The 15192-nt window shown below is 40.5% G+C and overlaps 1 protein-coding gene across 2 annotated transcripts in view; it reads right to left on the bottom strand.

Moving 5' to 3' along the window:
* Window positions 1-15192, bottom strand: part of STK4 (serine/threonine kinase 4) — a 59881-nt gene that overhangs the window by 23055 nt on the left and 21634 nt on the right. For both annotated transcript variants that reach the window (XM_081011336.1, XM_081011335.1), the window contains exon 10: window positions 4277-4428. In XM_081011336.1, coding sequence (XP_080867462.1) covers window positions 4277-4428 — 152 coding nt within the window. The remainder of the gene's footprint in view (window positions 1-4276; window positions 4429-15192) is intronic.

Raw genomic sequence — 15192 nt, 5'->3', positions numbered from 1 at the left:
AGGCCTGTAACACAGCAGACATACCAGTCATTGTAAACCAGAGCATGTTTTCATTGATCAATAAGCAATAAATCACTCGGCCTCTTGCAGTTGCTCACTATAAATCATTTCCAGAAAGGATAATAGATGTTTCCTCTGTACAACTGGCAAAACCATTAACATTCTTCAGAGCATGTTATGAAGCAGCCAAGGTATCTTAGAATGTGCAGAAAGTCCTTACCATTTGACCTTTGCCATGGCACTGCTTGCATACCAGAAGCAAATATCAAATGTTTGTGATGAAAGGGTTCCAGTTATACAGGAGGTTAACCGAAAAAAGGAAAACTTTTAAGTGGGAGAGAATGTCAGAGAAAGCACAGTTTTGCATACAAAAGGTTGAGAGCGCAAACAAAATGCTGCAAGCCTAAGGTTATTAATGCCACCCTTTTTCCCCAAAACCTACTGAACACCACTAGGTCACAGATGGAGCTAAGCATGAAACAATGTGAAAACCTCAGATTACAGGACTCAAAAGTCCATAGCTCTTCAGCTTGGAAACATTCTCCACCCCCCAGTTCCAGATGTGTGGAGAATGGATAGGATTATTTAGGGCAAACTGGATGTGACATGACTCATATTTTTTAAAAAGAAGTTTAAATAGCATCTGTGCGGGTAGGACCTGGATCCTGGTGAAATGGGTTTTTAACACTTTACTTCCACTGTGGTCCAAAATCCAGCTCACACACTACCACCCCATGCCTACTATTTGCATTAGTAGAAATGCTTCCAATGATACCAATGGAAGATTTCCTACCAATGCAAATGGAAGGAATGGGAAGCCCAATATCAACAGCCCCATCCCCACCTACTCTTTACTTTTCTAAAACTTGTGCAATTGCCAACTATGTAAAATATGCCACATTTAGTTTGGTGATTAGCCCTCAGTGGGTGGGGAGAGTGAGGGGTACACACACTGAAGCTGAGCCCGAAACAGCTTCAAAGACTGCATTAAGCAATTTTAAGTCTCTTCACAGCTGATGTGCACAACCATATGGGCTAAATGAGTAACGTGTGTTCTCTCAAAACATTACATTCTACACTTATGCTATGAACTGGAGGTGCACAGTATATATGCAGCCTTGTCAAAACACCTCCAAATGAGTGACAGCAGCCAAATCTGCACCAGATTGCACCCAGTGTGCATAATACACACCAAATCTGAGCTCCTTTGAATGGCAGAGTGAATCACTGTGGTAGGCTGTCATTTCCACGGTGATAGGAGCAATGCCAGTATGAGGTTTCTCCCCATGCTTGAAAGATAATGCCCTCTTCTGCCACTATGATTTATTGAAATTTAGGCAGAAGCACAACTTTGATCAGGACAGATACACCCTAAATGGGGAATACTTGAATAACACATATAAAGGAAGAAATACACTTTGGGGAAAGCCCCTAGCAAACTCTCTCGACTGTTTCCAACATGGCTGACAATGCAAAATATTCATGAAACTGTGGTGATGGGAAGGGCTCCCCACTTCAGCCTCCAAGTATATTATACTTTAGAACAGATTTATCCTCAGCGATCTCATTTATATAGAAAGGGAATTCAGTTAAAGGATGACATACTGAAAGGTCACTCAATCTGTGGCAGAGAAAACAGCCGCCTTAGATCCACATCCCAGACCAGCAATACTGGAATGGTGCCTCCACTTTGACGGAGATGAAGATGCAATAAAAGAACAACAAGCACATCTTGTATTATGGTTTAAGGTTTGCAAATAATTAGGAATGAAGTCAGCCGTTATTACCTTCTTTCTCCCAGCCAAGACAGAGTTTGTCATGCTGAAGGGAAGTTAAGGGGCAAATTTAGCTACATTTTGAAAAAGCCATTCAATTAAGCCTAACTGCCTCAAACTCGGTAAACATAAAGAGGCATCATTTATGTTTCTCTCTACACAAGCAGGCTCTCGGAGAACTGCAATACAACTCTTCACAGTGAACACTCAATTTCCATGACAATCTTGGGTAAATATGCACTGAGTGACATTTTAACCTCCTGCGTTTTTTCAGACATCTCCCAACTGACAAATAAACAAAACTTAAAAAAAAGAGACCCAATTAAGCTTAAGGATGTTTTAAGAAGATTAAAAATGTAAGGAACAATGCTTCAAGTAATAAAATCTAAACTATAGTATATGTAAGCTCGAAGATGGGGAGGGAACACCATATGAGCAAACCCTTCAGGATAAAAAGGGCAGCATAATTTATTTAAATCTGCTACAGTACGTGACTAATTACATGCACTGGTGCAATGGTATTTAAGCCTCTGCTATTGAATTACTGCAACTGCTTTAGATTACTGTAATTGAAAATTCTAAGCACAACTCTCACACAGGAACAGCCATCACCTGCAGAGATCCATGCAAATATTTTGCTTTATCCTTTCAGATACTACGCCATACTGCACGACAAGGCTGCATCTTAAATAAGCAATGTGGTGCTTGCAACAATTGTTCACAGTAAGCTGAGTTGACTTCCATCTTTACAGGTTTCCACTGTATGGTCATAGCTGTCAACCTTCTCTTTTTTTGTAGGAAATCCCCTTATTCCAGCGCCGTTTCCCGCTGCTATCCCAGATTGTTAGATATCCCGTAGACTGACCCCGGGACTGGTGAGGCTGCTGATCCCTTATTTTCGAGGCTGCTGATCCCTTATTTTCAAATCTGAAAGTTGACAGCTATGTGTATGGTGCAGGAATGGGGGGGGGGGGGACAGTGCCAGGTGAAAACTATGAGAAGGAACCACAGTTCAATGGTAGAATTCATGGAGAGGAGTATCTGAGGACCAATCCTTGGCATTTCCAGTTAATGAGATCAGGCACCAAGTTATGGCGAAGATCTCGGTCTGAGATCCCAGTCAATGAAGGCAATTCTCAGCTCGATGGACTGGGCAGCTACCTATATGCCTCTGCAATGTGGCAAATGGCTTATGGAGGCAAGGTGACTTTAAAAAAAAAAAAAAGTAATAAGAAATGTGACAAGCAGTTAGTGACAGGGGTTGGAGATGGTGTCTTAACACTGGAAGAAACATTTTGCCAATACGACACACTACGCATGCACACATACTTTGGCTGGGAATTACGTTGCTCCTTCAGCAGTATTACAGCCTATAATGGCAGTACTAAATCTCAAGTACGTAACTGCTGGTTAGATACCAACAGGGCACGATCCTTGCCCATGTAAGGTGGCTTTCATCAGCCCCAACCATTAAGGTGGCTTTCATCAGCCCCAACCAGCAAGATAAGGAATAATGGTCTCCCAGTCCAAAACATCTGGGGCGCACCAGGTTGGGGGAGGGCTGACATACAGAATTAATACTGCCATTTTCCTGCCTACTCCACCAACTGCTCCCAGCATACACACATGGTGCCAGGCTGTTAGGAGGAATGAGTAGCCTGGGCACGTATTATCTCCCATCTTCCAACTCTGCTTTCTCCCTCCACATAATCAAGGAGTATAGGAGGGGTTCTCATATTGAAAGTGGTTAGGTAACAGTAGTGATCAGCAAGCAGAGCCATGCAGTAACTAAGAGACGGTCATGTACATAAAGTTTTTCAGTGTTTTTCTTTTGCCAAGTGCCTTCTGCATTAGAAATCCCCATCACCATGAACACATTTCCTAGCTGACAACCGTTAGTAACAGGAAAATTACTGTAGCTTCTCAAGCTCCTTAGCCAGAAGCACGGCATAAGAAAAAAGGAAAAGAGTTCCCTTTACCATTATGCTATTTGAGATTGGCGGGGTGTGAAAAAGGTATGGGTAATTGTCACAAAGGAGATAAATTACACTTCTCAACAGCCCAAATCAATTAGCATTTAGGTTCTCATATACTTACCAAGACAAAATGTGCAATAAAAAAAAGGATTTAACTAAACTGTGATGCAGCTTTAAACCCACGCCACTGAACAAAACCATATGATTGAAATCTGATTAGAAATCAGAACACCATTTTCATTTCACAGGCAATTTGAACGATTATTATGTATTGCTCACAATACATTCAGGATACCAAGTTAAATCATTTGTTGTTCTTACTTGTCTACATCTTAAGCAATTCAGTATTGTCTGTTTTAAGGAAGCATTTCTTTGTAATAATAAAGTATTATGCATTTTTTTCTTTCACCTTTATATTGTTTCAAATATTTACTGGGATTAAGGATTATTCCTCCTTTTCTACAAAAAATAAAAAATAGAAAGGCAAACTATGATTCTAGAACATGCTGAAAGTATTTTACTTACGAATTCATAATCACCATCCTGAGGTACTCTCCAATCGGAGGAATATCTTTCTGGAACATTCCTTCCATAGTTGTTTCTCCGGTTCTCTTTTTCTTTTTGCTCAAAATAATCAAGGAAAGATGGTCTGACAGACTCCATTGTTTCATCCCTTCCTACAAATATATTTAATATACAAAACAGTATTAACTCAAAAGGAAAATGTTTAGCATTCCACTAAAATAACTATTTAGCACATTGCTTACAACAATACCAACACATGATGGAGTTGCTAATTTTAAAAAGCTTCAGAAGAGAAGAAAATGTTCAGAGCTTCTCAGTAGAGCAAGTAATAGATAAATTATCAGCACATCTCTTGAAATCTAGAAACAGGAAGATCAGGTAGATAATAGGGAATATTACATCTCCTTTAGCCTGAGGTCCAAAACTGAGGCCTAGTCTTCCCCAACCTATGGCTGTGATGGCTGGGGCTGATGGGAAATGTAGTCAAAAGCATATGGAAGACACCTGGTTGTGAAAGGCTGCCTTCTTACATAAATGTCTGTACGTCAAAACCCAGATAATAGCATTCAACTTTTTCTGCCCTCCACCCCAATTTCACTTGATGAGAAGACTGGGTGTTTATTTCACATGGCAGCAGGGCAGTCATTCATGCCTTTGTACCTCTTGAGACTAGACCACAATCATGCAACATGGTTCATCTTTCTTCCTGATAGGAATGGGCCATTAGGAGATTGAAATACAAGCACAGCATTGACTCTAAAGTGGTACAAAAATACAAGGCGTCAAGAATACACCCACCCACTTGCATAGGCTTAACAATTTGTTGCATATAAACATATAACTTATAACAATAACATAATTATGTTAATGATACTGTCCATGTACTGAGTAGTTCACGTCACATTCAGAAGCACTCAGTAACTGTCCTGAACTTCCATCCCTGGAAAAGTCTAAACCTGAGGATTTTCTGCAAACATACAACTTCAGCCATTAAAAAGCATAGCAGCAATCCTATGCATACATACTTTGGGAACCAGCCCTTCTGAATGCAGCTGGACTTACACATATAGGATTACGCTGCTAAGCAGGTATGAGGAACTGTAGAGCACAGTATTTTGTATCTAAGTGACTATTCTCTCACACTGATTTATTATGTTTTAATATTTTACTGACATTGTTCATAAGGGGTAGGCTAGAAATAAAATTTCTGCAACACTGATTGTGTATGTTATGCCAGACTATTTGCAATCTGGCAGTGGAATGGGAGGAGGGAAAGGCAAGGGAGAGCTGCCATCCACCCAATATATTTTAAGTTTGGGGTATATTAAAAATGTATAAAATGCTTTCCTACAGCATGGCTCTCAAAAGTAGTCATAAAAAAACCCCTCAGTTGTAAAACACACAGGAATGACAGCTTACATGAAACCTCCATCTCAGACCATGACCGATACAAACGTCTGCTGGAAAAAGCAGCCAGATTTTTTACTATCTGCCAAAAGGTAAGAGTGATGGCCAGGTGGCTCTCTCTAAGTGGGAATTTAGCACAACCACTGGGAAACTCTCTACCTGGGCACCACTTAACACATCTATAAGAAAATAACCAAAATGTCTGCAGCACTCACCTCAGGAATACTGCAGGTGTGCTAATTACAAATACAAATGTGTTAATGAACAAGCACATAGAATGTACATAGAATGATAAATGTAGTTTGAAGGTGCCAAAGTTTTACATTCTCAGAAAATGCACCTTCTCAATACTGCCATATTTTTCTGTTGTACCCTTATCTACCCAAGTCTCCAAATAAGAGACTGGACCAGGGTTTCCCAAACTTGAGTCTCCAGCTATTTTTGGACTTCAACTCCCATCATCCCAAACTAGCAGGACCAGTGGTCAGAGAGGACTGTAGTCTAAAAACAGCTGGAGACTCAAGTTTGGGAAACACTGGACTGAACCCTGGAATTCTAGAAGCATGCTGGCAAGTTCTCAGTTCTGTGCAGAAGCAAATCGATGCACTCGTTTTCCTCATGAGACATCTCCATATGTATGGAATTCACTTAAGTGACCATCAGTGTGTCTGCAAAACAATTAATGAGGAGAGGACTCAAGATGAGTCCTAGGTCCATATATGCTCCAAGCATATTTACCAAGATGACTCATGGATATTTTCCCCCAGTGTGTGATGAATTGCTGTATGCATTATCCCCCTACACATACATTATGAGTTCACTCTGCAAGATCAAACAATGTACTCAAAATTGTTAAGACAAAAAGAGAGACCTACTTCTTTTTGAAGTTATAGCTCTTTACACACTGCAGTAAATCTTTGAACATATTAAAATGCCTAAAAAGGCAAAAACAATGATCTGTCAAGACTTATGTAGAGTTAACTTGTTCCAAGCATCTTCATTATAAATGAAGAAACAGATGCTGCAATTATATTTCGGCAAGGATTCCTGACCGACTGACAGCCACCAGTACTAACCACTGCATGGAGAAGAGCCAAAATTCAATGGCTGGATACTAGTTTTGTATGCAGGTGGCAAAAGCTCAAATCCTGACATCTATTCTGTACATTAAGCAGACTTAACTTCTGGGATATTAGGTGGCTGGAATGGGAAATACATTTACCCAAGAGAGACATTGCCAGTTGATACGGTACTTGGTTAGATGGATCAGCAGTGGATAGCTCAGTTGGTAGAGCGTGGTGCACATTCGATCCCCCTAGGCGAGAACTGCATATTCCTGGCATTGCAAGAGGTTGGACTAGATGATCCTCAGGGTTCCTTCCAACTCTATGATTTTAGGACCCTTACATAAGGCAACTGCATGTTTGTCTGCTGCCCCTACTTTGAGGCCTTATGGCAGGATGCAATATATCCTAACTTCATTTTAGCATAACAACCATGCAAGGATGCATTAGGCCATGGACCAAATATGGTTCTACAAGCCTGGCCCCATGCCGCCCCACTCCAGCCCTGAACTCTGATAATGCCTCTCTGCTTGCAGTCCTTGAATGGCCTTTGCTTGAATAATGCCTATTGCTTTTCTGGATGGAAGACAGAAAGGAGTGTGGAATGGATGCAGAAAGTAGCCTAATGTACAAAACTAAAATACACATTCATTGTTTCGGCCACGTTTGCTTCTGACCCTGCCTATTACTGGTACAGAGAATGCATATATTAGCCTTTAAAAGGAGGATATTCTGTGCATAACAGAAGCAAACATAAAAGCAAATCCCCTTAACAATAAGAAATTATCACTTCATAAAACATTCCAGTCTAAGATATCAAGAGAAAGCTTTAAATATAATAATAGAAAACCAATGGTCATTCTGGGTTAAAAGAAAGTTCAAGTATAAAAATAAATGTGGAAATTTCTGAGCTATTGAAGATAAGCAATTCTACTGCCGACTGTAGTTTTCCCCTTCAACAGACCTCATTGTACACAATCAGATCAAGAAAAGCTACGCAGGAAGTCAGAACACAGAAGAGTGCAAAAATGCTAACATACCACTGGATGATTTGGTACATCAGAACTTTAACCACAGGGTGTGTGTGTGTGTGTGTGTGTGTTTAGCAAATGGAAATACATGTGTTATACTATACCCCTTGGAGATCTTCTCATAAAAAGGGGGTGGAGGAATCTTTTTGGCCCCATGGGCCAGATGCTTATGAGGTAGTTAGAGTAGAAACTTTGGTTAGCTGTCCTCCTGTTCATAAGCAGCACCTTAGTAATGTAATGGTTACATCTCAGCTAGTAATGGTTGTTCACATGTGATTGATGGCAGAAGTCCATTAGCAACTGGCCCAATCTATACCAATTTGTCCTTTTTTTCAGAATACCTTGTTGTCCAAACACAATGATGCAATTAATGCAATGATATTAAAGTGAACAAACAAAATCCTGATGCGGTGCTGGAATTTACTCCAGAAATAAAAGACTAAACACTGCAGGTGTATTTGATATTATAGGGGCCAATATTTTTAAAAAGCTTAATGTTAACAACTCAGTCTTGTGGGTTGCAGGGTGGGAAGGTGGAGAGAGGAAATTAATTCAAGGGAAGACAGAATAGTGACTGTACATTGCACAAGATTTAAGGTGCAGCTTATACTCTTTATGACAGTGAGTTCTTATTTCTATTTTTCTGTATTTCAAGAAAGCCACTTTCCCTTAGACCCAACTCTTCCAAGTTGCATTGTGGGAGCAAACTGGGAGAGGAAGATTGTAACGTGGTATGAGTATCAGGCACTTCAAACTGCTAGTCTGACGTAGCATCACAGTGTCTCTGCTAATCTTATATTGCTACATGCAAGACCCTTGATGCTCAACTCAGAAGTGCAAGACATTCTTGCTTCTATAAGCTTCACATCTGAACTGTGTTTTCAGTTTTAATACACTTAACAGAAGTTAATTTAAATGGCCAAAACATGAAGTCACTTATTCAAGGCAACCCAAATTGGAACTTGAGAGTTATTAAGCTATCAAAACACTAGACACCCACATACTCTACCTAATTGAGAATTATGCATAATTCCAGTGCCTGACTACACTTATCTTAACATATGTAGCTCCAACAAAATTCTGTCTTGGTTCTAGAAACTGCCACCTACACCAGATTACTAACGTGTGACTGCTGTTAAGAGCTGCTGATTGCATGGTTTCCCTTACATTCAATATTTTGGAACCTAGTATGCCAAGTGTGAATTATTAATATCAAATAATTCAGCTTTTCTTCCTCCTGTTTGCTGAAGCTGCTAAAAGGTAAAGGTAAAGGGACCCCGGACCATTAGGCCCAGTCGCAACTGTGGGGTTGTGGCGCTCATCTCGCTTTACTGGCCGAGGGAGCCGGCGTCATGTGGCCAGCATGACTAAGCCGCTTCTGGCAAACCAGAGCAGCACATGGAAACGCCGTTTACCTTCCTGCCGGAGCGGTACCTATTTATCTACTTGCACTGCGTGCTTTCGAACTGCTAGGTTGGCAGGAGCAGGGACCAAGTAATGGGAGCTCACCCCGTCGTAGGGATTCGAACCGCCAACCTTCTGATCGGCAAGCCCTAGGCTCTGTGGTTTAACCCACAGCACTAATGAATAATAAATTTGGAAAACTTTTGATTTTATTGCTGGTAACCAATTAAGCTTTAAAAGTTTAAAATGATCTGAAGAATGCAAAAGCCATTTTAAAAGGTTATACATTCTGTATTCAATGAGTTAGAATGACAACCATTTTCATCTGTTCATTTACTATATTTCTACCCTACCGAAAAGGTTTGTGATGGTGGCCCACAAATAAATTCAACCAACCATTGAAGCGCCAATAAATAGAGCAATGATGCAAAGTCAAATACAGTGGTACCTCGGTTGAAGATCAGTTCTGTTTAAGAACGATTTGGTTTACAAACTCCGAAAAACCGGAAATAGTGTCTTGGTTTGAGAACTTTACCTCGGTCTAAGAACAGAATCCAAACGGTGGAAGGGCACCGGCAGCGGGAGGCCTCATTAGGGAAAGCACGCCTCGGTTTAAGAATGGTTTTGGTTTAAAAATAGACTTCCAGAGTGGATTAAGTTCGTAAACCGAGATACCACTGTACTGGTTTGCTTCTGGGCACAATTTAAAGTGCTGGTTATGGTCTATAAAGCACTACACAGCTTACATGCAAGCCAGCTGCAAGACAATGCTTGACTATTAAACAAAATTGGGGAAAGGAGCTAAGAACAGAAATTGAAGAAGCAGTTTGGAACAAGCTACAGACAAAAAAGCCTTCCTAAAATCAACATCATACAATGGAAACAGAATGGATGGACAATTGCTTTCTTTGAGAAACTAAGCAATGTATCCGATATGGATGTTTTTGTTGAAATATGGCACCCCTTTATAAAATATTCAAATGACTGGCAGCCACCAATTACATATATAGATTAATGGGGGAAATTGGCACATTTGTCTTCTGTTCTGGGGGAGTAGTGGGAGAGGAGAAACCTTTGGAAACATAATGGGTTAGTTATCATTAAGCCAGACTGTAAGCATATGACAAACGAAAAGCTTTAAAGGGATGCTTTACTAGAACAGGATGAAAAGCAGTTAACAACTAGTTCCCAAGGGCCTTAAATTCAGAGGTAGAACACCTGCTTTGCAAGCAGAATGTCCCAGGTTAAATCCTCAGTACCTCAGATAGGGCTGGGAATGTCCCCTGTCTGAATAGTCAAGTGAAGACACTAGTGAACAAGGTGAAACCAATGGTCTGTTTTGCTATGAGGAAGATTCCTATGCTCCTGGCTGGTAGATGTGGCTGTGCTAATAAAGGAGGATGCTTGCAGTACAATGCTTACAGAAGATGATAGATAAGCTATCCCTTGCACAGAGCAAAATCATTACATAATCAGTACAAGGAGGCATGCCCCTACAAGGCAGCAAAGTCTCATTTATACCCAATTATTTATGTTCTCCATCAATGAAGCAGCAATGAAGTGCCGAATGGTTGGACAGATTAATGCTCATCTTCTTGAGTCAAATGCCTAACATCAATAGCACTTTATACTCTAATTATTCTCAAATGGTGCAACTTTTTTCTAGGTAAGAATATTCTTCCAAGTGAATCGTCTTAGCTCCAACATCAAATAAGGCTATTTTCTAAAATGGCTTACCTTGTTTAATGATGTACAGTACTAAGGGCCAATGCAATGACAAACAAAGACTTCTGCTATCAAACAACCTTCAGCTCTCCCTTATATAAAATACCAGGTCGATAATACTTTGTCTGTGACTGTAACCCAACTACACATTTAACGGATGTCTTCTGAGGCTCCTATATTTAATTACGCTCCGTTTCAGATCTCTGATTTTACAGGGAAAATAGAGCCATTGCTCTAAATGAAAAATGACCAGTGAAAGGTTTACTGAACTGAAGCATTTTAGCTTCAGTTAAGTTTTCTACTGAAACTTTGGGTAAAACAGCAGCAAAACACCCAACATAAGGCTTCCAAGATCATATCAAGTTCACAACACATACATAGTTTTACATTCACTAGCAATCTGTTACCACTACTAAAGATGCAGTCCAGTGATAGTTAAAGAAATCTGTTTCCAAATAAAATTTGTGGTCATTCAATAAGTCAGGCTCCCATCAGTAGCTTCTGTAATGAAATGTAGAGCGAAAGTACAGATAGGGAAAAGGGTGGAAAGAAGCAAAGGGTTAGGTCCCACAGAGAGACTTCAAAATATATCTGTGAGCCACTGGGTGTACAAGTTCTGCTGAATCCAGACGAAGTTGTTTCAGAAATTACAGGAGCAAAAGATTAAAAACCCACCCACCTAGATTTATCTTCAGAGAGAATACAGGGCACATTACAGAGATATAGTAAATTTATCTACAGCTGAAGTTATGAAATCGGAAGTGAAAGATCCACTGGTCTGTCAAACAAAACCCATCTTATCTGGAAATCAAAGTTCATGGTGCTCAAGGCTACTGCTAATGCAGAAGTATTTATTTCTATGTCAGTAGTTCAGGAGGAAATGCTGCAAAGAGCCTCAGGTCCAGAATTTAGCATGGAAATTATTTTTAGCCCCTGGACCAACCGGGTGGGGGAGTTCCTCTTAGGATAATGACAGGCAGGTGTGGGGAACCTATGACCTTTCAAATGTTGCTGGACTACAACTTCAGTCATCCATGGTTATTGGAGATGTTGGCTGGAGCTGAGGTTCAACAAAGTCTGCAGCTTCACAGGTTCCTCACTTGTCTTAGGATGTGTCTTTCTTTCAACACTGAGTAAACAAAACCAGCCCCAGCTTAAACATAATTAAGAGATATGGTTTCTAGGCAAAAGGGTATGATCTATAATCACACACATCCTTGATGCTGGATGGCAAAAGTGTTTCTACAAGGTTCAGGGGACAAGATGAAGAATCCAGTATCAGTATATTCACATAACAAGGGCTGGGGTGTGTGTGTGGAGCATATCTCCTACTATATCTGAATAGATTGAGAAAATTTGGGCCATAGTAGCTATGATTAGAAGGGGAAGAAATGGAGGCAGTGAGAGGTTTTACTTTCTTGGGCTCCATGATCACTGCAGATGGTGACAGCAGCCACAAAATTAAAAGACGCCTGCTTCTTGGCAGAAAAGCAATGACAAACCTAGACAGAATCTTAAAAAGCAGAGACATCACCTTGCCAACAAAGGTCCATATAGTAAAGCTATGGTTTTCCCGTAGTGATGTATGGAAGTGAGAGCTGGACCATAAAGAAGGCTGATCGCCAAAGAATTGATGCTTTTGAATTATGGGGCTGGAGGAGACTCTTGAGAGTCTCATGGACTGCAAGAAGATCAAACCTATCCACTCTTAAGGAAATCAGCCCTGAGTGCTCACTAGAAGGACAGATCCTGAAGCTGAGACTCCAATACTTTGGCCACCTCATGAGAAGAGAAGACTCCCTGGAAAAGACCCTGATGTTGGGAAAGATGGAGGGCACAAGGAAAAGGGGACGACAGAGGACGAGATGGTTGGATAGTGTTCTCGAAGCTACCAGCATGAGTTTGACTAAACTGTGGGAGGCAGTGGAAGACAGAAGTGCCTGGCGTGCTCTGGTCCATGGGGTCACGAAGAGCCAGACACGACTAAACGACTAAACAACAGCAACAACAGCTATGATTAAGCTAACTTCTTACAAAAGAATAAACACAAACCAGCCTGGCTAGTTTATGGAAAAATATGTATTTTGGGTAATGTTTCGGAACAAGTTCAATGATAATGTCTACTCCTATGCTGCTTTCAACATGCTGTAACAGTGGTTCTTTATGCTCTCTCTTTGGTTCATTCTTAATAATGATAATATGATATGCAACCAGACTGGATTGCCAGCTCTCATCTTTTAAAAATGAGGCACAATTAATCTGTAGCATATTTTACACCCTCACAATGAAACAGAAACATTAACACAGATTTGTTCTGAATTAAATTCTACTCTTCTGAAGACAGACTTTCAAAAAAGTGGGTGAACGTGGCACATGTATTATATTTAGACAGCTAGATTTGTATCCAAGATTCTTTTGAAGGCTCGGGGGAGCTTACAAAGACATCTATCTAAAATATGCCAAAATATTTTCTAAATATAGCACAGGAAGCTGCTCTACACCAAATCAGATCACCGGTCCATTCTAGGTCAACAATGTCTGAACTGACTGGCAGCAGTCAGTCTCTCTCTCTCTCTCTCTCTCTCAAATACAATAGCCTAGGGTTATCCCAATGAAATTGGTTAGCAGCAGATTCAAGACAGACAAAATTACTTCCCTGCAGTCATTAGGTGCCCCAAGTCTTGGTGATGGCTGTCAGATTAGAAAAGGATTAAAGACAATTACAAAAAAATGGGCTATCTATGAGCAATAGACATAATGGCTACAGGGATCCTCTGTGTTCAGAGGTAATGTGCCAATGGGTATCAGATGCTGGGGAACAATGATTGGGGGGCAGGGGTTTCTGGCTTCATGCCCCAATTGGATCCAGCTGGCCACTGTAGGGAACAGGATGCTGAACAAGATAAAGTAGACATTTGATGTAATCTAGAAGGCTTACTGATAAAGGCCCGAAAAGCCAATATAACCTAGATCTTAACTCTGCCCCCTCCCGCACACTAAAATCCATTGATTGATAAAAATTATGTTTTTGCTTGGTACCCAACAGATTGCAGTGTTGGTGCTTCTGCAGAGGGCATTTCATAAACAGATGCAACCGCCTAGAATTACCTCTCCCTTATAGGGGCTGTTCGTACTTTGATGGAAAAAGTACATAGAGATAAGCCTCAGCAGATGATTTTACAAAACGGGCAGGCTGATTTGGGAGGAGGCACTCCTTCAGGTATGGGGTGCTATCGGCTTTCTGAATTGTAGCTCTAGGATACTCCTATTCATGCAGGCAGAAATAAAAAGGTTTCCAAGAGCGCTTCTGCATCATTTTATCAGAACACAAAAGGCCAATCCAATCTCTTGACTACCCAACAGATCAGACATGCCGAATTCCCTACCGTGAGCAGATGCCACAGTATGCCAACAAATGATGCAATGTTGCTGCAGGAAAATCCTTGCCACAGTACACTGAAGTATGAACTGGAGCAATAGGACACAGAGGAATCATTTTTGAATGCAGAATGCAAAAACTTACACTCCAGTGTTTCACACAGCATTCCAAGGGAAAAAAATGTTGTAGAAAATTCTGCTCTATGGTACTTGAATATTTTTTTTTTAAAAAAAATATTGTTAAGATCCAGCCAATTCCTTCCTACAGTTGTTAACGCCAGTCATGAAATACGGACCACTTTGATGATATTAATGACCTCAATTCCATTGCATTTAAAATACCATTTAGTTATACTGATTATTAAAAACTATTTCCCCAAAAGACTGTTACACAAGGCTGATGAATTTTTACAGCTAAATCAATTTAACTGAATGTGAAAGGAACATTACTGTAGGAGTGATAAGGTGAAAAACAGAGCACTTGAAGCAATTTAGTGGGGCATAGCACATACAGACTCCGCAGACTGAATATGGCACAGGTCACCTTGCCAAGAAACAATTATACCAAGAAAAATTAATACGGCAAAGGTAACAAGCTGTGCGAGGCTTGAGTACGAGCCCAAAGCTGTTTTAAAGCAATTTTAATAAGGAACGTTCACCAGACTGTTTTGTTGGAACAGTTGTGATGGAAAGGGCTACAACCAACTCAGTGGCAAAGCACACTTTACATACAAGAGGTTCAGGTTTCCACCCAAAGCATTTCCAGCTTAAAGAATTCACAGCATTGCTTCTCAGAGAGGACAGTGCCCTATTTAAGTTGCTTTGTTAAACCATTCCCTTTGCACACCAGAGCAGTAACATCTCTGCTTCTCTGCACATAATCACAGGTGCCCCTACAACTCCCATC

This window comes from Podarcis pityusensis (genome assembly GCF_964106645.2).
Source record: "Podarcis pityusensis genome assembly, chromosome: 6".
NCBI classification, from domain to species: domain Eukaryota; kingdom Metazoa; phylum Chordata; class Lepidosauria; order Squamata; family Lacertidae; genus Podarcis; species Podarcis pityusensis.
This window is presented reverse-complemented; position numbering and strand designations above follow the sequence as displayed.